The 25,841-nt window shown below is 41.0% G+C and overlaps 1 protein-coding gene across 8 annotated transcripts; it reads right to left on the reverse strand.

Moving 5' to 3' along the window:
* Positions 1-5,873: 5,873 nt before the first annotated feature.
* Positions 5,874-24,509, reverse strand: LOC133648543 (dihydroxyacetone phosphate acyltransferase-like). 8 transcript variants are annotated; one of them, XM_062044735.1, is made up of 17 exons: positions 24,304-24,509; positions 23,613-23,822; positions 23,346-23,545; positions 23,167-23,246; positions 19,203-19,330; positions 19,038-19,113; positions 18,828-18,979; positions 18,654-18,757; positions 16,828-16,884; positions 15,550-15,776; positions 14,615-14,875; positions 14,474-14,553; positions 9,960-10,103; positions 9,790-9,889; positions 9,623-9,716; positions 9,458-9,519; positions 5,874-9,410 (listed from the first exon to the last, which is right to left on the reverse strand). In XM_062044735.1, the coding sequence occupies exons 1-17, from the start codon at positions 24,382-24,384 to the stop codon at positions 9,331-9,333; spliced, it is 2,136 nt and encodes a 711-aa protein (XP_061900719.1). In that variant the 5' UTR covers positions 24,385-24,509; the 3' UTR covers positions 5,874-9,330. The 8 variants fall into 8 exon arrangements, with proteins under 8 accessions (XP_061900719.1, XP_061900718.1, XP_061900716.1 ...); XM_062044733.1 differs by having other exon boundaries at positions 5,875-9,410; positions 23,167-23,296; positions 23,369-23,545; XM_062044737.1 differs by having other exon boundaries at positions 5,876-9,383; positions 23,167-23,296; positions 23,369-23,545.
* Positions 24,510-25,841: the final 1,332 nt, after the last annotated feature.

Consider the following 25,841-nt stretch of genomic DNA (forward strand, 5'->3'; position numbering starts at 1 on the left):
TTACCACTGTGTTACATGGCCTTTCCTTTTAACAACTGAGGAGACCAATTTTTGAAGCTTGTCAGGTGGAATTCTTTCCCATTCTTGCTTGATGTACAGCTTAAGTTGTTCAACAGTCCGGGGTCTTCGTTGTGGTATTTTAAAGGCCTATTGAAATTATTTTTTTTTATTTAAACGGGCATAGCAGATCCATTCTATGTGTCATACTTGATCATTTCGCGATATTGCCATATTTTTGCTGACAAGATTTAGTAGAGAACATTGACGATAAAGTTCGCAACTTTTGGTCGCTGATAAAAAAAGCCTTGCCTGTACCGTAAGTAGCGTGACGTCACAGGTTGAAAGGCTCCTCACATTTCCCCATTGTTTACAATGCAGCTAGAGAGATTCGGACCGAGAAAGCGACGATTACCCCATTAATTTGAGAGAGGAGGAAAGATTCGTGGATGAGGAACGTGAGAGTGAAGGACTAGAGTGCAGTGCAGGACGTCTCTTTTTTCGCTCTGACCGTAACTTAGGTACAAGCTGGCTCATTGGATTCCACACTCTCTCCTTTTTCTATTGTGGATCACGGATTTGTATTTTAAACCACCTCAGATACTATATCCTCTTGAAAATGAGAGTCGAGAACGCGAAATGGACTTTTAACAGTGACTTTTATCTCCATGACAATACATCGGCGAAGCACTTTAGCTACGGAGCTAACATGATAGCATCGTGCTTAAATGCAGATAGAAACAAAATAAATAAAGCCCTGACTGGAAGGATAGACAGAAAATCAACAATACTATTAAACCATGGACATGTAAATACTCGGTTAATACTTTCCAGCCTGGCGAAGCTTAACAATGCTGTTGCTAACGATACCATTGAAGCTAACTTAGCAACGGGACCTCACAGAGCTATGCTAAAAACATTAGCTAACCACCTACGCCAGCCAGCCCTCATCTGCTCATCAACACCCGTGCTCACCTGCGTTCCAGCGATCGACGGAGCGACAACCATAGATGCGGTCGGCGGCCCGGAGACGGAGGAAGTCAAGGTGAGGTCGGCGGCTAGCGTGTCTACTATCCATCTCAAAGTCCTCCTGGTTGTGTTGCTACAGCCAGCCGCTAATACACAGATCCCACCTACAACTTTCTTCTTTGCAGTCTTCATTGTTCATTAAACAAATTGCAAAAGATTCACCAACACAGATGTCCAGAATACTGTGGAATTTTGAGATGAAACAGAGCTTTTTGTATTGGATTCAATGGTGTACCAATACCTCCGGTTCAACGATTGACGTCACGCGCATACGTCATCATACATAGACGTTTTCAACCGGAAGTTTAGCGGGAAATTTAAAATTGCACTTTATAAGTTAACCCGGCCGTATTGGCATGTGTTGCAATGTTAAGATTTCATCATTGATATATAAACTATCAGACTGCGTGGTCGGTAGTAGTGGGTTTCAGTAGGCCTTTAAGCTTCATAATACGCCACACATTTTCAATGGGAGACAGATCTAGACTACAGGCAAGCCCGTCTAGTACCCACACTCTTTTACTATGAAGCCACGCTGTTGTAACATGTGGCTTGGCATTCTCTTGCTGAAATAAGCAGGGGCGTCCATGATGACGTTGCTTGGATGGCAACATATGTTGCTCCAAAACCTGTATGTACCTTTCAGCATTAATGGTGCCTTCACAGATGTGTAAGTTACCCATGCCTTGGGCACTAATACACCCCCATACCATCACAGATGCTGGCTTTTCAACTTTGCGCCTATAACAATCCGGAAGGTTCTTTTCCTCTTTGTTACTGAGGACACGACGTCCACAGTTTCCAAAAACAATCTGAAATGTGGACTCGTCAGACCACAGAACACTTTTCCACTTTGTATCAGTCCATCTTAGATGAGCTCAGGCCCAGCGTTTTTGGGTGTTGTTGATAAATGGCTTTCTTTGCATAGTAGAGTTTTAACTTGCACTTACAGATGTAGCGACCAACTGTAGTTACTGACAGTGGTTAGCTGAAGTGTTTCCGAGCCCATGTGGTGATATCCTTTACACACTGATGTCGCTTTTTGATGCAGTACCGCCTGAGGGATCGAAGGTCCGTAATATCATTGCTTACGTGCAGTGATTTCTCCAGATACTCTGAACCTTTTGATGATATTACGGACCGTAGATGGTCAAATCCCTAAATTATTTGCAATAGCTGGTTGAGAAATGTTGTTCTTAAACTGTTGGACAATTTGCTCACGCATTTGTTGACAAAGTGGTGACCCTCGCCCCATCCTTGTTTGTGAATGACTGAGCATTTCATGGAAGCTGCTTTTATACCCACTCATGGCACCCACCTGTTCCCAATTTGCCTGTTCACTTGTGGGATGTTCCAAATAATGTTTGATGAGCATTCCTCAACTTTCTCAGTCTTTTTTGCCCTTTGTGCCAGCTTTTTTTTAAACATGTTGCAGGCATCAAATTCCAAATGAGCTAATATTTGCAAAAAATAACGAAGTTTTTCAGTTCGAACATTAAATATCTTGTCTTTGCAGTCTATTCAATTGAATATAGGTTGCAAAAGGATTTGCAAATCATTGTATTCTGTTTTTATTTATGATTTACACAACTTGCCAACTTCACTGGTTTTGGGTTTTGTACTGGGGCTCATTTTTGGACTCAAGGTAACAGGTTGTACTTTCTCCCCCTAAGGTTAAAGGTTACAAAAGCACAAGCGACCCAGCAGTGATGAAACATAGCGTTGCCTAAAGCCACACACCCCACCTAAGTACCGCATCAGCATAAATACTGGACTCCAAGGTAACATACTTTTTCTAGAGCCAAACATTACATTTGTGGCGCCCCCTATGGGTTGTTGTAAAAAAAAAAAAAAACGTGGGAATACACGCTAGCAAACATCCTCAAAATTGTTATCGACATCAGACAAACACTCAATGACTTCTGCACAATTAGTGACTAAGATGCTTAGCTCCAATTTGACACAGTGCTGCTTGTGAATCCCCTAAAACGTGTGAACCAAATAACATGATCCGGCTAAACACCTCAAAGTCATAGTGGTGTGTTCTTGAAGAGGTCAGAATGTTCAAGTATGGGTCTTTCATAACAGTGTGGTGTATTTGTCCGAAAAGTAATAGCACAGACAACCCAGCAGGGGTGCATGTTTTGACTCATTTTCACCCTTTTTGTGTGCTGCGGTACAGGAGTAGAAGAGTTAGCTGACACAAACATCTCTTTGTGGACTTCCACCTAGGCAACGGTTATGTATAGTGGGAAATATTCTGCTGTCAAATAAGTCACAAAAATGACTAAAAGTGAGCATTATTATTATTACTATTATTATGATGATGATCTTGGTAAAGGCAGCCATTGTTGTTTTAGACTGGGCGCAGGTGTACCTAATGTTGTGTCCGTCCAGGCTCTCAAAGAGGCCTTTTAACTGCAGTGTGCTTGTTTGATTGGCGGTGAGGCGACAGCAAGTTGAACTTTGACCTCTGCTCCTCACTCACTGTTGTTGAAAGCAAAGAAGATCAAAAGGAAGTCTATGGTGCATTTTGTTACGCTTGTTTTACATTTATTGGTATGTTAAGAAGTTTAAAATATAATAAATGTCTCAAGCATGCTTTATAATTTTGGATGTTTTCTTTGCATTACATTACCTTATTGAGCTACACCAGGGGTGCCCATTACGTCGATCGCGAGCTACCGGTCGATCGTGGAGGATGTGTCAGTCGATCCCCAGCCAGGCATTAAAAAAATAGTCCTAAAAATGAACGATCCTAAATCTTCACTATGACGTCACTTTCGTCACTTGATTGACATTCACGGCACCCGAGGGTCTTCTGAGATGACGCTGGTTGCTGCCATCTCATTAAAATTACCGACAGGAAGGCGAGAAACACTTTATTTCAACAGACTCTGGCGCCGTACCTGTCGTCAAAACTCCAAAGACCGACTGCACAGTTGCACAATAAAAGCTCTGCTTCATCCTGCCTGCGCTAACAAAATAAGAGTCTCAGAAAGCTGGCGTGCACAAGCTAGCAAGCTACGGAGTTTGCCGCCAATGTATTTCTTGTAAAGTGTATACAAAGGAGTACGGAAGCTGGACAAATAAGATGCCAAAAACCAACCACTTTCATGTGGTATTGGACAGAAAGGAGGACTTTTTTTCTCCTCCATTTGAAAATGCGGACGTTATCAGCACTACTGTCTGATTCCTATCAATGCAAGTCATCAGAATCAGGTAATACACCAACTTATATTCTTGTCTTCATGAAAGAAAGGAATCTATGTGTGTTAAACATGCTTGTATTATCTTTAAACACCTTTAACTTATTAACAATATTAACTATATGTGTTAAACATGCTTGCATTTTCTTTAAACACCTTTAACTTGTTAACAATATTATCTATATGTGTTAAACATGCTTGTATTATCTTTAAACATATTTAACTTATTAACAATATTAACAGTGGCGTGCGGTGAGGTTAATGTCTGGTGAGGCACGACTGCATCATCACAGTCAAATTTAAAAACATATGAACCTGCAGTGCAGGTGTACCTAATGTTGTGTCCCTGCGGTCGTTCGCGGCTCCTGCAGCGCGAGCATTGTTGTTTTTGCACTTTTTGGCTTCTTGTTAAGTGACTTTTTTTGGGTGGATTCGGTCTTGCACGTGGAGGGTTTGGGTGTGGGCTTTGGTTGGTGTGGCCGCGGCGCTCCCGTCGGGCGGTGCATTCTGCGGCGGAGGTGCTTGGCACCAGGAGGCGGGGTTATGAGACGAGCCTCACACAGTGTGTCTCCGCAGCAGATTTATGAATGCTCAGCACTAAAAATAAGTTACACACATACAGTTGTTGACAAAATACACTGTACATTATATGCCTCAGCTAACTAAACTATGGAAATGTATAATATAATTCATATAGCAATACGGTCTCACTGCACAGCAGGCCAGCAGTTAGCCGAGTCGCAATCCATGTTGAGGCACAACCCAGTGACGTGCCTCAACTGGCTGCTGATCACCGCACCGTCTCTTCTCAGTATTTGAACGGCAAATGTGAAAATAAAAATAAAAATAATCTAAAACTGGTGAAGTTAAATGGAAAATAACTTTAGTATAATCACTGGATACATATAACAATTTAATTAATTTTTTTTTCTTTTTACTTTTTTTTTCTTTCCATGATGGCAGGTGAGGCCGTGCCTCCCCTGCCTCTAGTGACGGCACGCCACTGAATATTAACTATATGTGTTAAACATACTTGTATTATCTTTAAACACCTTTAACTTGTTAACAATATGCTTGTATTATCATTAAACACCTTTAACTTATTAACAATATTAACTATATGTGTTAAACATGCTTGTATTATCTTTAAACACCTTTAACTTAACTTGTTAACAATATTACCTATATGTGTTAAACATGCTTGCATTATCTTTAAACACCTTTAACTTGCTAACAACATTAACTATATGTGTTAAACATGCTTGTATTATCATTGAACACCTTTAACTTATTAACAATATTAACTATATGTGTTAAACATGCTTGTATTATCTTTAAACACCTTTAACTTGTTAACAATATGAACTATATGTGTTAAACATGCTTGAATTATCTTTAAACACCTTTAACTTGTTAACAATATGAACTATATGTATTAAACATTCTTGTATTATCATTAAAACCCTTTAATTTATTAACAATATTAACTACCGGTATATGTGTTAAACATGCTTGCATTATCATTAAACACCTTTAACTTGTTAACAAAAACATATATTTCATAAATAAGTAATATAAATTACATATATGAATGAGGTAGATCCCCACAACTTGATCAATTGAAAAGTAGCTCGCCTGCAGAAAAAGTGTGAGCACCCCTGAGCTACAAACTATTGAACGAAAGGTATCGTTTTCTGTGAGGCCTTTTCAGGCTTCTGATTGCCTAAAAATAGACAGATACAGGTTGTCGTGCTTTATGTCGTTTAAGGTAGACTACTATATACAGTAGATATAAAATACCCCTGCACATGAACTAGTAGTTTTAGTAGTACTAGTAATAATCTGAGAAGATTCAAGAAAACATTATTGTCATACCAGCCCACATGAGATGGCACGAAACTTAGTACCCGAGGTCCCAGATTTTTGTGGTGATTTCACATTATCCATCCATCCATTTTCTACCGCTTGTCCCTTACGGGGTCGAGGAGGGTGCTGGAGCCTATCCCAGCTGCACACAGGCGGAAGGCGGGGTACACCCTGGACAAGTTGCCACCTCATCGCAGGGCCAACACAGATAGACAACATTCACACTCACATTCACACTCTAGGGACCATTTAGCCAATGTTGCCAATCAACCTATCCCCAGTTGCATGTCTTTGAAGGTGGGAGTAAGCCGTAGTACCCGGAGGGAACCCACGCAGTCACGGGGATAACATGACTGAGCCCAGGAACGTTTGTTTGGTCTTCGCTGCATTGTCGAGGGGAATCTTGAAGCAAGGTCACTTGCAGCCAGGGAAAACAATAAAGACTAGAATAGTTGTGTTTCAGCCAGCGAAAACAAATTTAAGCTTTTCACTCCAATTGTCCTTTTCTGGTCCTCAAATTCATCCTGCAGGGCAGACGGCGTCTGATGTTGTCTAATTTGCAATTTATCCAATATCACAATAGGCTGAGTGCCCAGAGTTCAGCCCGCATGCTTCAATCCTTTGTGGGAGCTACGGGGCACCTTGAACGGCTGCCAGCATCCTCCAATTTGTCGATACACCAGGGCAACGCTTATTCCAATCAGAAAATGTCCTGTTATCTTATTTCCGAATTGGTAGATATCTTCAATGTCCTCGACTGTAGGTTCACCAGGCACTTCTCTTCTCCTAAGAGTCCATTGTGTGTCCATCCACAACCGTTCTGACAGGACAGACAGGTTCCTCTGAACCCGAGATCTCGTCAATTTTGTTGAGAGGCCAGTTGATCAATTCCATTGTTTAGATTTTGGAGAGCAGTGCAAAAAGAGGCAACAATAAGTTAAACAAGACAGGATGAAACAAAGAGGCAAGCAGAGCAGACACGGAGAAGGGAGGCAGTGCGACAAGAGAGAGAGAAAAAAAAGCCTAGAGAGAAAATATTTTTTATATTACAATGAAAACAACAAGAAATCTTTGAACATGTAATATCTTTGTATTTAGGCTGTTCAAATGTCCCACTAATAATAACACATTTTACAAGACCACATTGAACACATCATGATAACGTAGCTGACCTCATGCTCATAATTAGTAATACGAAGATAATTATTTAGTAATTATTAATTACTGAATAGAACTTAAATGTGTCATAATACAATTAAAACGCAGCCTCTGATGGGCGCATACTGGAGCACAGTCCGATAGTCTGCTAGCAGACCACTCCCTGAGGCTCTAAGAGCCCATATGGTTCTAAAATGTCAGAGATGTACTTTGGCAGAAGACCATGAACATACTTGTACACAAGCTGAGATCTTCTAAAGTCTATTATTTGAGCAACAGGAAACCACTGCAGTGACCTAAGCACTGGACTAAAGTGGTCATTCATCCTGGTTCTAGTCAGGACTCGAGCAGCAGCATCGTTGATGTAGTTCAGCTGCTTTACAGCTCAATTAGAGAGCCCAGTGAGAAGGCCATTACAGCAGTTGAACCTGCTGGAGACAAAGGCATGGCCTAGTCTTTCTAAGCCTGATTTAGACATTATTTCTCTGATTTTGTCAATGTTTTTCTGGTCATAAAAAGCTGCTGTTATTGACTTAATGTGGCTGTTATAATTCAAGTCTGAGTCCATTATTACCCCTAGATTTCTAACCTGACTACCATACTAGGTTTCAGGGAGAGGTTTATAATGCGACTAATAACAGTTTCTCTTAGTTTCTGTGGGACATTTTGTTTTTTGTCTTAGTTTAGCTGAAGTCAATTGTTATTCATCCACACACCGATTTGTTCGATGCAGTGACAAAGTGAATCAACAGGCCGACGTTCACCTGCCGTCAGTGACACGTAGATCTGAGTGTCATCTGCATAGTTGTGGTAGCACACTTTGAAGCTGCTTATTAACTGGCCAAGTGGCAGCATGTACAAGTTGAACAATAGGGGTCCCAGAATTGAGGCTTGAGGAACCCCACAGGTCATGGCCATTTGGTCAGAGACAACAGTTACCAATTTCAAGTACTTTATTTCCTGTTATCAAGATCTGATTTGAACCAGTTAAGAGCAAAACCAGATATCCCCACCCAGTTTTCTAACCTCTGCATTAAGATAGTATGGTCAACCGTGTGTCAAAGGCAGCGCTCAGGTCCAGCAGAATCAAGACTGGGATTTTTTTCTGCATCTCTGTTCAGGTGGATATCATTTGTCACCTTGATCAGCGCTCTTTCAGTGCTGTGGTGGGGCCTAAAGTCTGATTGAAAAGTATCAAACACATTGTTAGAAAAGAGAAAGTCACTAATCTTTTGATTAAAAAAATAATTTTCTGTTCTGAGTTCAACTAATCATCAGCATTAGCATACAGAGGTGTTTTCTAACCTAATCAGTTCCACAAACTGTCTGTATGCTGTCATTTGAGTCTTCCCTTAACAACCGCAGACCCAGACAGTTGGATATCTTCTGATATCAATCAATTTCATATGACAAAGTCTCAAAATTGTGTGACTTTAAAAAAAAATGTTTTATTTAAATATATGCTAATTTTAAGCAGCTTTATTTAGCTTTTTTTTCTAATTCTTTTTTATTTTTATTTTTTTTCAGATTATTTACACTTTTGAATCTGGATTAATCACGATTTATCACAGTAGCGTTCTCACTAGCAGAAGACTCAAAAACTTGCTTTGCTTTTTAAATATAATATTTTAAACTGTGATAAGAGAATTCATCGTTGCAATATGTGCAAATGACCTTGGTTTTATCGAAAGTCCCGTTGGGGTGGGCCACCAGTCGTAGTCTCCTCACTCATCTTTTCACACAGCAACCCATGCCGCCTTTCAGGTAACCATCAGTGGTCACGATGAAGGCGCACGTATGTGATCGCTCTTTGTTTGTACATGATTAATGCAATATTTTTTTGTAATTAATCACATATGTTATCATGTTAAATTTGCAGCCATAGCAGGAAACACACTTTAAAAAATAATCTGATGATGAATGTGCCATCATTAACACTTGGATATCTTCTGACCACATCTTTGAAGCTCTACCAGCGATGGAGGAACAAAGCCAAAAGGCGTAAGGGTTCACTCTAAGGTGAGAGCGACGATGTGGTCTGCTACTGAGCTTGGACGTCTTCCAACAAGGACTAAAGTCTTGCGTCAGGGTCAGTCTGGAGAATCTGGGGGCGGATTTTCCCAGCTCGAGTCATGGGAGGAGAAAAGCAGTCTGTCAGTGTGATCGAGCCAAGCACGCTAATCAATATTATTTCTTACAGAGTGTATCTGCGATTCTTCTCACTGCTTCTTTGTCCACGCTGTACTTCTTCTGCTCACACCTGCCAGGAGCCAAACAAGAAAGCAACCTTTGGCTCGGAGCAGCAGCAGAGAAAATGAGCTTACAAGCAAACAGGTTTCCCCTCTGCTGATCTCATTACTCACGCCTTCAACTTTGTCACGGCCGCCAGTCCCCTGAGGGACGACAGGACGTTCTTTTGCATGTCCGACGAGAGGGTCTCATAGGTGTGGAGATCACCTGCGTTGAGGGAGACTGACTGTCACCCTCCGCCCCTGGAGGAGGTCAGATGTGCATGTGCTCTTTATTGTACCTGATAGGATGAGCTTTGAGGCCAGACACCTCACTGCAAGGAGGAAGTCTTTCTCTGTGATCTCGTTAGCATCCTGCTCACACAAGAAGCTCATCATGACCTGCAAAATATGCATCGTTCATTGCATACAATTTGGCATACAATGATTGCAAAAGGTAAAGACTTAAGACCAGATATGAGTCAATGAAAGGCTGCAGGAGCCCACGCAGGAAGGACAACACCTCTACACCGTCCTCTAACGCCGTCACCTCCTGTTGGTCGGCGGCATGCAAGGCGCCACATTGCTGTAGGAGAGAGCACGCCTCCTCAAAGTCCTAAAAAAAGACCGGATAGAATTGGTTACCTTTTTTGTCACTTTACTACTAAAGCTATAATACTCCATCCATCCATTTTCTACCGCTTATTCCCTTCGGGGTCGCGGGGGCCGCTGGAGCCTATCTCAGCTACAATCGGGCGGAAGGCGGGGTACACCCTGGACAAGTCGCCACCTCATCGCAGGGCCAACACAGATAGACAGACAACTTTCACACTCACATTCACACACTAGGGCCAATTTAGTGTTGCCAATCAGCCTATCCCCAGGTGCATGTCTTTGAAGGTGGGAGGAAGCCGGAGTACCCGGAGGGAACCCACGCAGTCACGGGGAGGACATGCAAACTCCACACAGAAAGATCCCGAGGCCGGGATTGAACTCATGACTACTCAGGGCCTTCGTATTGTGAGGCAGACGCACTAACCCCTCTTCCACCGTGCTGCTGTTTTTCCATAATTTAACTTTTTATGTCCATTTTTCTTAAAACACTACAAAAAATATTACGTAAAAACTTTTTTTTCCAGCTGGAAGATCATAATTGCTCTAATTATTTTTACCATTTACATGTTTGCATCGCTTGTTGCTAAGCAGCATATATGGAGCACATCCATTTGTGCCTCCAAAGAAATACAGTACATACAGTACATAGTAATGACTATATACTAAGGTTGTCCTATAAATGTTAATTCACCATTATTGGTGAGTTTAAAAACAATCTATTATACTAACTTAAAAGCAAAGTGCATTAAATAAAAAATATAATACAATTGTGGGGGAAATATAAAATAACTTTTAAAGCGCATGAATATAATAATTTTGAGTACATAAAAACATTTTTTTGAAAGTTTTCTAGAGGTTTGAAAATATTTATACAATTTAGTTTATACCTATTTTACTGCTGCTATGGCTACAATGCATATTGTGTTGCTGCTATGGGAACCTACATTTCTCTGAGGGCACAGATCCAACGGATCAATAAACTTACATTAAACTTAATCCAATCTTAGAAAATGTTGTATAAAAAGTGCTGAACTGCAAACAGCAGCCAAATATATGTATGTACAATTTTCTTTTTAATTTATTGATCATTTATTATACTAACGTCAATCTCCTGAAGTATAAAACCCAAAACCAGTGAAGTTGGCATGTTGTGTAAATTGTAAATAAAAACAGAATACAATGATTTGCAAATCATTTTCAACTTATATTCAATTGAATAGACTGCAAAGACAAGATATTTAATCATAATTTAATGATATTTAACACTGTTGTAACACGTGGCTTGGCATCGTCTTGCTTAAAGGCCTACTGAAATGAATTTTTTTTATTTAAACGGGGATAGCAGATCTATTCTATGTGTCATACTTGATCATTTCGCGATATTGCCATATTTTTGCTGAAAGGATTTAGTATAGAACAACGACGATAAAGATCGCAACTTTTGGTATCTGATAAAAAAAGGCTTGCCCCTACCGGAAGTAGCGTGACGTAGTCAATTGAACATATACGCAAAGTTCCCTATTGTTTACAATGATGGCCGCATGAAGTGAGAGAGATTCGGACCGAGAAAGCGACGATTTCCCCATTAATTTGAGCGAGGATGAAATATTTTTAAATGAGGAAAGTGCAAGTGAAGGACTAGTGGGGAGTGGAAGATGCTGTGAGAGCCGGGGGTGACCTGATATTCAGCTGGAAATGAATACAACAGTAAATAAACACAAGACATATATATACTCTATTAGCCACAACACAACCAGGCTTATATTTAATATGCCACAAATTAATCCTGCATAAAAACACCTAGGTGTTTGTTATGCTAGCTCCTAGCTACTAGCTCGAGCTAGTTATAGCTCGAGCGGGTAATATGGACGGGATCCTGTATATATAACCCGCCAATACAATTCAAACACCTGCACAACACACACACTCACTCAGCCCAAACAACCGTTCACCTAACCCAAGGTTCATAAAGCTTATATATTTAATCAAAGTTACGTACATGACACGCACGTACTGGCAAGCAATCAAATGTTTGGAAGCGCACGGGTGGGACCTGATATTCAGCTGGGAATGACTACAACAGTAAATAAACACAAGACATATATATACTCTATTAGCCACAACACAACCAGGCTTATATTTAATATGCCACAAATGAATCCCGCATAAAAACACCTAGGTGTTTGTTATGCTAGCTCCTAGCTCCTAGCTCCTAGCTACTAGCTCGAGCTAGTTATAGCTCGAGCGGGTAATATGGACGGGATCCCGTATATATAACCCGCCAATACAATTCAAACACCTGCACAACACACACACTCACTCAGCCCAAACAACCGTTCACCTAACCCAAGGTTCATAAAGCTTATATATTTAATCAAAGTTACGTACATGACACGCACGTACGGGCAAGCAATCAAATGTTTGGAAGCGCGCGGGTGGGACCTGATATTCAGCTGGGAATGACTACAACAATAAATAAACACAAGACATATATATACTCTATTAGCCACAACACAACCAGGCTTATATTTAATATGCCACAAATTAATCCTAATGCTAGCTCCTAGCTCCTAGCTACTAGCTCGAGCTAGTTATAGCAAGCGATCAAATGTTTGGAAGCGCAGCTGTGTACTCACGTTATCGCAACTGTGTATCCAAATCAAAGTTGTCCGAGTTCTTCCATCTTGACTGCATCTTTCGGGAATGTAAACAAAGAAGCGCCGGCTGTGTACGTGTTGTTGCTGACTTCCCTCGCAAAATAGACACTTCGCACCGACAACTTTCTTCTTTGCTTGCTCAGCTTCTTTCTCCATAATGCAATGAACAAATTGCAACAGATTCACCAACACAGATGTCCAGAATACTGTGGAATAATGAGATGAAAACAGAGCTATTTCGTATTGACTTCAATGGTGTCCGAATACTTCCGTTTCAATGATTGACGTCACGCGCATACATCAACCCTCAGAGGCGTTTCGAACCGGAAGTTTAGCGGGAAATTTAAAATTGCACTTTATAAGTTAACCCGGCCGTATTGGCATGTGTTGCAATGTTAAGATTTCATCATTGATATATAAACTATCAGACTGCGTGGTCGGTAGTAGTGGCTTTCAGTAGGCCTTTAAATAAGCAGGGGCATCCATGATAACGTTGCTTGGATGGCAACATATGTTGCTCCAAAACCGGGATGTACCTTTCAGCACTAATACAACCCAATACCATCACAGATGCTGGCTTTTGAACTTTGCGCCTATAACAATCTGGATGGTTCTTTTCCTCTTTGTTCCGGACGACACGACTTCCACAGTTTCCAAAAACAATTTGAAATGTGGACTCGTCAGTCCACAGAACACTAGCTGAGCTCGGGCCCAGCAAAGCCGGCGGTGTTTCTGGGTGTTGTTGATAAATGGCTTTTGCTTTGCATAGTAACGTTTTAACTTGCACTTACACATGTAGCGATGAACTGTAGTTACTGACAGTGGTTTTCTGAAGTGTTCCTAAACCCATGTAGTGATATCCTTTACACACTGATGTCGCTTTTCGATGCAGTACCGCCTGAGGGATGAAATGTCTGTAATATCATCGCTTACGTGCAGTGATTTCTCCAGATTTACTGAACCTTTAGATAGTGGGACCCATTACCGTAGATAGTGAAATCCCTAAATTCCTTGCAATAGCTCGTTGAGAAATGTTCTTAAACTGTTGGACAATTTGCTCACGCATTTGTTCACAAAGTTGTGACCCTCGCCCCATCCTTGTTTGTGAATGACTGAGCATTTCATTGAGGCTGCTTTTATACTCAATCATGGCACCCACCTGGTCCCAAGGAGCCTGTTCACCTGTGGGATGTTCCAAATAAGTGTTTGATGAGCATTCCTCAACTTTCTCAGTCTTTTTTTCCACATGTGCCAGCTTTTTTGAAACATGTTGCAGGCATCAAATTCCAAATGAGCTAATATTTGCAAAAAATAACGTTTTCCAGTTCGAACGTTAAGTATCTTGTCTTTGCAATGTATTCAATTGAATATAGGTTAAAAAGGATTTGCAAATCATTGTATTTGTTTTTATTTACGATTTACACAACATGCCAACTTCACTGGTTTTGGGTTTTGTAGATTAATTAAAATAAAACAAACTGAAAAAATAAGAAAAATAATTATTTAAAAAAATATTTGCAGAATATCTACTATATATAAAAAAAATAGCACGGTATCTGTTTATGACTAGTATAGGCAGCATGGAAAATGGATTAATGAAAATATATACAGTAAATGAAAGAGAAACATCTTCCATCTGTTGGTTATAGTTCTCAAAATGTTCTACTTTGCTGTTTTCTGGAATGTCGTAAAAATGACACACAACCATGTTTACCTCCAAGGCTTTGCCAGGAATGAAGATGAATTCACTCCGGAAAACATCCTGAAGGAAGCAGAAGGAAGCAAAGATCTCATCTGCAACGACAAAAGCGCATCATCAGCATCATAATTACGTTGCCATGGTTACTAGCGTCACCTCTGCAACTACGCCCTGCAAGCTTCAACGCCGCGGCCAACAGGGCGGGCCGTACAAACAGATGCAGCGTCTGATTGCGGTAGGACGCCATCATCAACATGGGCGCCGCCATCTTGTTGACCTCGTCCTCAGCGCTTATTGGCTGCTGGCTAGCTGCTGCCGCCTCCTCCAGAACCAGAAAGATCTGCTGCTCCTGGAGGCGGACAGAGGGGTGGTGTAGAGCCACGGCGGATGACATCACTTCCCAGTCAGAGACGTGTCCTAAAACATAGATGAGACGTGTGTTCAATGGGGTCCTCTTAGCAGTGGTCCCCAACCTTTTTAGCACCACGGACCGGTTTAATGTAGGCATTATTTTCAGGGACCGGCTTTCCACATGTGCCAGATAAAAAGCACAAATAAGTGCATGAAAAATACAACTCACTATAATGCTGAATCAGTGGAAGCCTTAGGCTTGTTACTATGCAATGAGATCCCCAGCAGGTTGATGCAGATGGAAATAGCCTTGGGGTACAATCTGTCACATTTATATTTTATATGTTCATTAATGTGCATTGTATCATGTCACAAAGTTATAACAAATGGCAACTTCCTATGAGGAGTTTTATTGTACAAGCTTATTGGTGTGTCTAGTGGGACAGATGAAAATTAAGTCGGAGAAAATGCAGTTGTTTATAAATTATTTAAAGTTTTTCTGCGGCCCGGTAGCAAATGTGTAACGGAATGGCACTGGTCCAAGGACCGGTGGTTGGGGACCACTGCTCTTAGCATAAGTGTCTTAACGTGCATTAATCCAGTGGATATCCCCTAAGTGAGTGTGAATGCTTGTGCCAAATCACATTTATTTAATCTGTCTGATCTCGCTCAAAGCTGGACAAAGTGTCCTCACCTAACTCTCCCTATATAGTTATATTTATATAACATTTTGGTCTCACCAGGCCAGTGTAGCCGAGCCCCAAATTCCAACGCCAGCCTCTTGAGCCACAGCGTCCTCTCAGCAAGCCCATGCCAGGCGAGGCCGCTGTCTGTCAGGACGGAGGCGGGTTCTTGGAGCAGCAGGCAGGCCATGAGAGACCAAGGGCTGGTGAAGGAGCCCCGCTCTTGGATGCGAACCATCACATGAGCCAGCCAGTTGACCCACACCTGGTACTCAGGAACTTCTCTATGGAATAATGACCAGTGAATATAGAAAAGGTGTTCAAGTGTAATTCATAAATGTAAGTATAATACCATATGAGGTAACTTACATGTGTTAAAAAGGGACTGCCTGGTAAAACTAACTGCCAGATTAGTTCCATTCGATAGAAATAAGAATGAAAACACAACAACTGAATTTTATAATGATATTTAGATATTGTTTAAAAAAATACCCCAGTAAAAAAAAAAAATCTAAAAAAAATAACACAAAATGATAAAAATGAATTCATTAATGGAAAAAAACCCTCAACATTTCGAGACCCCCCCCCCCCCCAAAAAAAAAAAAAAATGGTTAAAATGTAAAGTAGATGTTTTTCCTGGAGAGTAATATGTGTTCTATATTTATCAATGTTGGTAAAAAATATTAAGTGGTTAAATCAAAGGTTTAGTTAAATTGGCAGTAAAAATATTTTTTTAATTATTAACATTAAAATAGATAACATATTTTGAAATGTAAATGATTTGATTTTTACAACAACAACAAAAATATATCAACATTTCAATCTTAAATTGTATTTTTGCCAGTACAGTACTAAATTAATTGCTTAAGATTGAAATGTAGATTGTTTTTCCCTGTTAATTTAAGAACCTAGCCAGTTTACATTTATTACATTTTTTTAATGGCTTTAAAAGAAATCATAGCTTATTCTTACATTTTGTACACTGACTATGGAGCTAACAAAGCACATTTAAAAGCATTAAGCACATCTGTTTTGGTGTGCATGGTGGATATTTACAGGAGCATTATGCTACAACCCTAGCCTAATCCCCTGCCCCCACCACATCCCACCTCCCCGGAATTGTAAATAATCAAATGTATATACTTGTTCTTATGCTTTCTGAGCTCACTATGTTCACCGCTCGCTGTACATATCCTTTGAAGTGAGACCTACACTGTTACAATGTCCTTTTTTCAGATGATATAACTGTTGATGACTGAAATATGCTGATAGCAACCCAACCTAAAATAGCAGTAGTTTCAAAGTGGCCAAAGAGCAACAAAGAAGAAGTCTTACCGGTCTTTTGCTGTTTCTTCTCTGTCTTGTTCTTGTTCCTCTTTCACTTCTGGCTTCCTGAAGGGTAAGTTTGTTTAATTTTTGCACTGTATTTCAACGCGCAGTCAGCAAAGGTTTAGATTACGTCACTTTTTCAAGAGTGTGTTGCTGCTCGGAGGGCCCCTTTAAGGGGGGTTCTGACAGTGTCTTTGACATTATTCTGATATTGTGATTGTATTTTCCAGTGATAGAATCACAAAGTTGTTGTTGCAACTGTCTAGTTTGCCTACCCGGTTGCGACGGGCCTGTGTGTGACAGTGTTAAAGGCCTACTGAAAGCCACTACTACCGACCACGCAGTCTGATAGTTTATATATCAATGATGAAATCTTAACATTGCAACACATGCCAATACGGCCGGGTTAACTTATAAAGTGACATTTTAAAATTCCTGGGAAATATCCGGCTGAAACATCGCGGTATGATGACGTATGCGTGTGACGAAGTCCGAGTAACGGAAGTTATGGTACCCCGTAGAATCCTATACAAAAAGCTCTGTTTTCATTTCATAATTCCACAGTATTCTGGACATCTTTTGCAATTTTTTTAATGAACAATGAAGGCTGCAAAGAAGACAGTTGTAGGTGGGATCAGTATATTAGCAGCGGACTACAGCAACACAACCAGGAGGACTTTGTTGGAGCGCTAGCCGCGCTAGCCGCGCTAGCCGCGCTAGCCACGCTAGCCGCGCTAGCCGCGCTAGCCGCCGACTTCACCTTGACTTCCTACGTCTCCGGGCCGCCAAACGCATCGGGTGAAATCCTTCGTCCTTCTGCCGATCGCTGGAACGCAGCTGAGCACGGGTGTTGATGAGCAAATGAGGGCTGGCTGGCGTAGGTGGAGAGCTAATGTTTTTAGCATAGCTCTGTGCAGTCCGGTTGCTAAGTTAGCTTCAATGGCGTCGTTAGCACAGCATTGTTAACCTTCGCCAGCCTGGAAAGCATTAACCGTGTATTTACATGTCCACGGTTTAATAGTATTGTTGATTTTCTATCTATACTTGCAGTCAGGGGTTTATTTCTTTTGTTTCTATATGCAGTTAAAGCAAGATGCTATCACGTTAGCTCGTAGCTAAAGCATTTCGCCGATGTATTGTCGTGGAGATAAAAGGCACTGAATGTCCATTTCGCGTTCTCGACTCTCATTTTCAAGAGGATATACCGGTAGTATCCGAGGTGGTTTAAAATACAAATCTGTGTTCCACAATAGAAAAAGGAGAGAGTGTGGAATCCAATGAGCCAGCTTGTACCTAAGTTACAGTCAGAGCGAAAAAAGATACGTCCATCACTGCCTCTCAAGTCCTTCACTGTAACGTTCCTCATCTACGAATCTTTCATCCTGGCTCAAATTAATGGGGTAATCATCACTTTCTCGGTCCGAATCTCTCTCGCTCCATTGTAAACAACGGGGAATTGTGAGGAATACTAGCTCCTGTGACGTCACGCTACTTCCGGTACAGGCAAGGCTTTTTTTTATCAGCGAGCAAAAGTTGCGAACTTTATCGTCGATTTTCTCTACTAAATCCTTTCAGCAAAAATATGGCAATATCGCGAAATGATCAAGTATGACACATAGAATGGATCTGCTATTCCCGTTTAAATAAATAAAAATCATTTCAGTAGGCCTTTAAATGAACTGCAATCAATAGTTAGCTGATAAATTGGCCAGAAGGATTGTCTCCCTCTACTGGTGGCTAGAGAAATTACAAAAAGACCCTAGTCATCTTGCATTATACATATTGTAATATACTAATATTAATAATAATTCAAGATAGATTGTGTTGCCTACATTGTCCTGCCGTGACACAGCTGTGTGGCCGACATGGGACGACCAAATTTGACGTGCATGCAGCCGTAGTCCTCCGTCAGGACCCAGCTGACCCTCAGTAGACTCTGTCGATAGGGAACAAAGACTGTGTGACCAGCACTTATTATTTAGGAAAATCTTACGAGTATTAATCACTAGGGTGCTCTCTTTCGGTTTGGGGATCCCCAGCAGTTCCCGCGCCAGCAGAGATTCTTCTAGAAGCCGGTCGTAGCTGATGCTGATGGGCACAAAGGTGATGTCGTGCACCTCACCCTTCAGGAAGGGATCCAGCACCATGTGCATCATACCTACACATTAAAGCCCACGTGATATTTGTTATTTAGTCGTCAGTGCTAAGGGACTCACCTAACTTCGGTGTCAAGGATTTCAGAGAGCGACTCCTGTAGCCTTCGATGTAAAACTCCACCGGAGCGAATCCTGTCTGTGGAAAACACATTAAAATCACTTCATTAGGTACATCCAGTCATACGATTTGATGATAATGCTCGGTTTTCATTGACACTGTCTTACTCTGATGAGGCTTTTGACGTACTCCGACAGCACTGCGCAGTACAGCCTGTTGGACGCAATGTCCCTACGGATGTAGAACGCTCCTGAGCGACGCAGCATTTCGCCTACGAAGTTCATCCCGGCCAGAGCTGCACGCCACGGAAGGTAAACCAAACAGGTGAGCTGCTTTAGATTAAAGATACTTACAAATGTACAATTTTTGTTATCCACATGATAAATTACCGATTTTGTGGGGCAAGTGGTCAGTGTTGGGTTAGTTACTGAAAACCAGTAACTAGTTACAGTTACTAGTTACTTTATTTCAAAAGTAACTCAGTTACTAACTCAGTTACTTACACCAAAAAGTAATGCGTTACTGTGAAAAGTAACTATTTAGTTAGTTATTTTTTCTTCTTTTTTTTTCAAAAGCTCCCATTAATGCCGTTTTAGCCTTCATTTCAGTACTGTTATTGCACTGGAGAATAATACAATCTGTTGATCAACTTGACATGCATTTGCATCACTGAACTCTGCTAAGCAATGTGGTCTACATACAACACACAAAGACAAAGATATGTTTCAAAGGGCCAATTTATTTCAGGCCCAATTGTGAACTTTATAGTCTATACATTTAGAGTGATGTGATAATCAAACACTCTAGAAGACTAGAATGAAAGAGTATATAAGAGAATTGACAGAGTGTGTGTACAATAATTTATAATAACATTGATTTTGATTCAATATTATGTTTTGAGCAATGACAGTTTGAAAGAAAGAAAAACAGCTTTGTTTTATTAGTCAACCTTGCAACTTTTTCTAAATTACATTTCACCTTTAAGCTTTTTTATTTCAATTTTGTTATGTTTTTGTTTATTTTAATAGTATTTTTAGAATGTGCTGTGGGCCTTTAAAACATTAGCTGTGGGCCGCAAATGGCCTCCGGGGCACACTTTTGACACCCCTGCTATAGATAATAAAAAATTAAATCTCATAAATCTATCGATAAAAAGCTGAGCCTGGCGACGCATGCGCGTTAACAACTCTCTCGCTCTCTCTGTCTCCGCCCCTCCCTCCCTCCCTCCCCACACCCAGACACACACACGGCGCGGCTCCTCCCTGTGACACAAGAGATTCAGAAGAACGACACCGCAGCGCTGCAATAAAACACACTCAGATCTTCTGTTTCTAGCCCATACTACATAAAAAATAACATAAAATAACGCAGTAACACATCATGTAGTAACGGTAACTGAGTTACTGAATATAAAAAATAACGCAATAGATTACTAGTTACCGCCGAAACTAACGGCGTTACAGTAACGCGTTACAAAGTAACGCGTTAGTACCAACACTGCAAGTGGTACAGCTGAGATATGCTCCAGCACCCCCCGCACCCTGAAATGGTCAAGCGGTAGAAAATAGATGGATGGATGGAAGTGGAGCTGTGCCCTACCAGATAAGCAGATTGTGCTAGTATGAAAAAAGGGTGTTTATTTTGTATTTACTAGGTGTAAGCCACTAGGTACCCTACCTGATTCAATAGATGGTGCTACTGCAACAAAAAAAGTTATGTTCCCCCCCAATGTGTTTAATAGGTGCAAGTGACGCAGTGCCCCACTAGGGTCAACATTTATTGTTTAGATATGAGTTCTCTAATTAATAGAGATAGAAGGGGCAGTGCCATACCAGATCCAGCAGCTGGTGATAGAAGTAAAACGAGCATTTTCTAGTGAGCTCTGTTAGATCCAGCAGGTGGGGCTATGATGTAACACGTGGTACTGGAGGTAATATAATCAGTGAAGAACAACATTTGAACAACATTAACATTCCTAAAAAGTGTTGTTAACTCTTGTTCCTTCTTATGTTGTTGCTTTTCCGCCGACGCTCCCTGTTCTTTGTCTGAAGTGTACCCCAAGTTGCTAACATATAGAGAGCTTGGACGACATGTTCCAATTTTTCTGCCAAGCACTGGGTAGCAGTGGCGGGCTACACGTTTCCCACCCATGCCTTCAGTGATGTCCGACTTCAATGATTACCTCTCAAAATACCATCATTGATGTCACCTCATGACCATTACTGGAGAAATACTATACAGGAACACATTTACGCCGTATCTTATGTGGTACTGTCAAAATTGAAATTGCAAAAAACTTTAAATGTGAAAATTTTTTATATTTGAACTTACAATTAGTAGGACCTATTCGACGCCGTATAAGCCAGTGGTACCCCTCGTCGTCAGCTTATTCGAGTGGAAATGGCGAGCATTTCATCGCTAGAACAGCTGAGGGAGCTTCCGGGGTTGGCCGACATCATCACACAAGATGTTGTTTCTCTTTAAATATCCTACTTGAAAATGGCCTTGCAAATATATATCTGCCACCTAATCAACGTTTTGTTCTCCTTCTCTGCTATCCCGGTCTGGCAACGGCGCAACACTTCCTGCTTCCTGCTAAATTGAAACTTCTGAATGGATACTCACTGGAATGACAAGTGAGTATCCAATCACAGTCCTCATTAACATCAGCCTACCTAGATAGGCTACTGTCAACAAGTTGTGATCTGATTGGCTATCGCAACTGTCTCTCAACTCTATGCGTTCTCAAATTCATCCGCTAACGGTCTCGATGAGAATCCAATCACAGGACGCGTAAATGTCACGTTCAACGTGAGGCCATCTAGAAGGCCTTACTAACATCAACTCGTGATGATTGGCTATCGCAACTGTCTATCACCTGTATGTCCCGTTCACTTACAGTGCACGGACGCCCGCATTGTTGATTCTGAAGGCCTCTGGCATATTTCGTACAGCATGGCAACATAAGCTAGCTGGATTCTGATTGGATACAAACTAAAAGCGAGCATAATATGACATGAAGAGAATATGAATACTTTTAGATATTTAGGGAAAGTACATTTAAAAATTATTTTATCTTTAATTATGATCATGATTTCTGGTTATGTTAGGCCAGCAGAGAAGGCCTTGCTGGCCCTGATGGAACACCACTGCTGGGTGGCCAATCAAATGTTTGACATAACTCAGAAAAAATCAGAGGATCAACGTAGCAAAAAAATATATTTATTAAATAATAATAATAAAATGCTTGAATACAAGTTAAAGTTAAAGTACCACTGATAGTCACACACACACTAGGTGTGAGGAAATTACTCTCTGCATTTGACCCATCCCCTTGTTCCACCCCCTGGGAGGTGAGGGGAGCAGTGAGCAGCAGCGGTGGCCGCGCTCGGGAATCATTTTGGGGATTTAACCCCCAATTCCAACTCTTGATGCTGAGTGCCAAGCAGGGAGGTAATGGGTCCCATTTTTATAGTCTTTGGTTTGACTCGAATACCGTAATTTCCGGACTATAAGCCGCTACTTTTTCCCCTCGTTCTGGTCCCTGCGGCTTATACAAGGGTGCGGCTTATATACGGCCTGTTCTTCTCCGACACCGACGAAGAGGATTTCGGTGGTTTTAGTACGCAGGAGGAAGACGATGACACAATGATTAAAGACTGACTTTTCATATACCGGTAGGCTGGTTATTTTGATAACGTACAGGCGAGCACTTTGTATTACTTTGCACCGTTGTATTATTTGTACTCTGCACGAATGCTGTTCGCCATGTCAAAGATGTGAAAGTTTGATTGAATGATTGAAAGATTTATTGTTAATAAATGGGACGCTTTGCGTTCCCAAACAGTCATCTCTGTCCCGACAATCCCCTCCGTGGTAGCAGGAACCCCTATATACTACGGTAATTACACATCAAAACCCCGCGGATTATAGTCGGGTGCGGCTTATATATGGAGCAATCTGTATTTTCCCCTAAATTTAGCTGGTGCGGCTTATAGTCAGGTGCGGCTTATAGTCCGGAAATTACGGTACATAAATATTTGAGTTTTGTAGCATGAAAAAATTGTTGAAAAAAAAGCACATCAGAGAGTTCCCTTTTAATGAGGGAATGTGAAAAAAAGAGTTACTTGCCCAGTCCAGAAGCAATGACAGGCAGCGGGATGTCGTAGGTGAACATGATGTAGGAGATAACCAGGAAGTCTGTGTAGCTCCTGTGATTGGGCAGCAGGACGACAGGAGTGTCAGCAACCACCTGCTGCAGCTGCAAAGAACAAAATTTGAGCAACTTTGGCAGAGGGAAAAAATGAAACCTTAATAGTAGTGCAAGTTTAACCATGTGGAGGGCTTCCATGTTGACATAGATGCTGGAGTAGAGGCGTTTGAGCACTTTGCTGAGCATGAAGCCCATCAGGCGGATGAAACCCAGGTGCAGGTTTTGTGACATCTCCTTTAAAATACCCGCGGCTTCTTCTGTCACTGCCTCCAGTGATGAACCTGTCTCCATGGCAACCTGAGAAAAGAAGACAGGAACATGAGTGACTCCATACTGGAAGGCTTTTTTATTTTGTTACGGGCACCTCTTGCACCACGCGGCGTACATCCTGGGAGTCCAGGACAGTCCTGTTGAGGTCGGCGGCAGAGCACGGTGGCGCCCCTTTGTACAGGCGGGGGTTGAAGGTTCTGAAGGCGTGGCCCAGGTCACTACTGTGTCTTCTTTCTTGTAATATGTCCACCATCTTGTCCTCCTCATCCTCTTTCATCAAGCCTGCTTGGATGGACTCCCAATGCTGACACATGGGACAACTTAAATAAGGACGTACTGCAAGTAATGTAGCCTATCGGTAGTAGAATATGCTATAGTATTTGATATAATATATAAAAAATACACTACATTACATGTTATATATACTATGTTCCACTACTACTATAGGCTCTTGGAGTACTTCCTTGTTTAGCCAGCGAGTAGTATATTATTAAACGGTTTACGTTACCTTATATTATACTACTGTAATTTAGGCGACTTGTAGTATTTCCTCACAACATGTTGAAATATAATATAAGATATTATAAAAGGAAAACACAAATCCTGGACGGAACATGTTTACACACATGACGTTGCAGCAACGGCCGGAAGCCATTGATCGACTTTAACCGGCAATGGCCCACAATAAGTTGGCCAAACACGACCGAACAAAGTGCTTATAGAGTTACATTTTTAGCAACCACAATCATAACAATGGGAATTTGGTCAAGGAATAGTTTTCTTACCGTGTTGGCCATCTTTAGGTATAAACCACCGAACCGGACTCGGCACCAAAAACCCCAAGTACTTCTGCCGTGAAACACCATAAAACTGTAAAAAAATAAATAAAATAAAGGCTAATAGTAAGTATAAAACTGTTAAAAATGTTCGTGAAACCCGACAGTCATTCAAGAGTGGTCCAAAATCCTATTTCACTTTCACTTTTGTTTAATGCCCCCTTTGAGATATGGTTTCACTTTTATTGTCGCTTATAAAAGTTGCCAGCAAGTATATTTTTTAACATCAATACAATCATCAAGTTTAGTCCTTTATCCCCAATACATACATTTCAAAACCAACACATACACAATTAGACCATAAATGTGGAGAAATCTTATAATTATAAATATAATCAATATTGTATTGGGATACCTACACGTTAAAGCAGCAAATGGCACCAGGGTGAAAAAGGTCAGCTACGTAGTGGAGTCATTGGGGCAAGTAACTGCAGTGCCCTAGAGATGGTGTCGCTCGGTGGGGAACTTTAGAAGAAGTAAAAAAGAAGTAAACAACAATTGAACTACGTTAACATGCCTTGTAATCTTTGAGTGCTTTGTGTTTCTGGAGAATTGTTCTCAGTTTGTGATTTGTCCTTTTCTTGCCAACACTTCTTGTCCTTTCGATGCAGTTGTGCTGTTTTGGTCCTCTGTCCCAACACCATAGATCTACAAAACCCAAAACCAGTAAAGTTGGCACTTTGTGTAAATCGTAAATAAATAAATAAATAAACAAAATACAATGACTTGCAAATCCTTTTCAACCTATATTCAATTGAATAGACAGGCAAAGACAAGATACTTAATGTTCAAACTGAGAAACGTTGTTATTTTTTGCAAATATTAGCTCATTTGAAATTTGATGCCTGCAACATTTAAAAAAAAAGCTGGCACAAGTGGCAAAAAAGACTGAGAAAGTTGAGGAATGCTCATCAAACACATATTTGGAACATCCCACAGGTGAACAGGCTACTTGGGAACAGGTGGGTTCCATGATTGGGTATAAAAGCAGCTTCCATGAAATGCTCAGTCATTCACAAACAAGGATGGGGCGAGGGTCACCACTTTGTCAACAAATGCATGAGCAAATAGTCGAACAGTTTAAGAACAACATTTCTCAACAAGCTATTGCAAGGAATTTAGGGATTTCACCATCTACGGTCTATAATATCATCAAAAGGTTCAGAGAATCTGGAGAAATCACTGCATGTAAGCGGCAAGGCCCGTGACTTTTGATCCCTCAGGCGGTACTGCATAAAAAGTGACATCAATGTGTAAAGGATATCACCACATGGGCTCAGGAACTCTTCAGAAAACCACTGTCAGTAACTACAGTTTGTCGCTACATCTGTAAGTGCAAGTTAAAACTCTACTATGCAAAGCGAAAGCCATTTATCAACAACACCCAGAAACACAGCCGGCTTCGCTGGGCCAGAGCTCATCTAAGATGGACTGATGCAAAGTGGAAAAGTGTTCTGTGGTCTGACAAGTCCACATTTCAAATTGTT

Source organism: Entelurus aequoreus, linkage group LG04, assembly GCF_033978785.1.
Source record: "Entelurus aequoreus isolate RoL-2023_Sb linkage group LG04, RoL_Eaeq_v1.1, whole genome shotgun sequence".
In the NCBI taxonomy this organism is placed as follows: Eukaryota; Metazoa; Chordata; class Actinopteri; order Syngnathiformes; family Syngnathidae; genus Entelurus; species Entelurus aequoreus.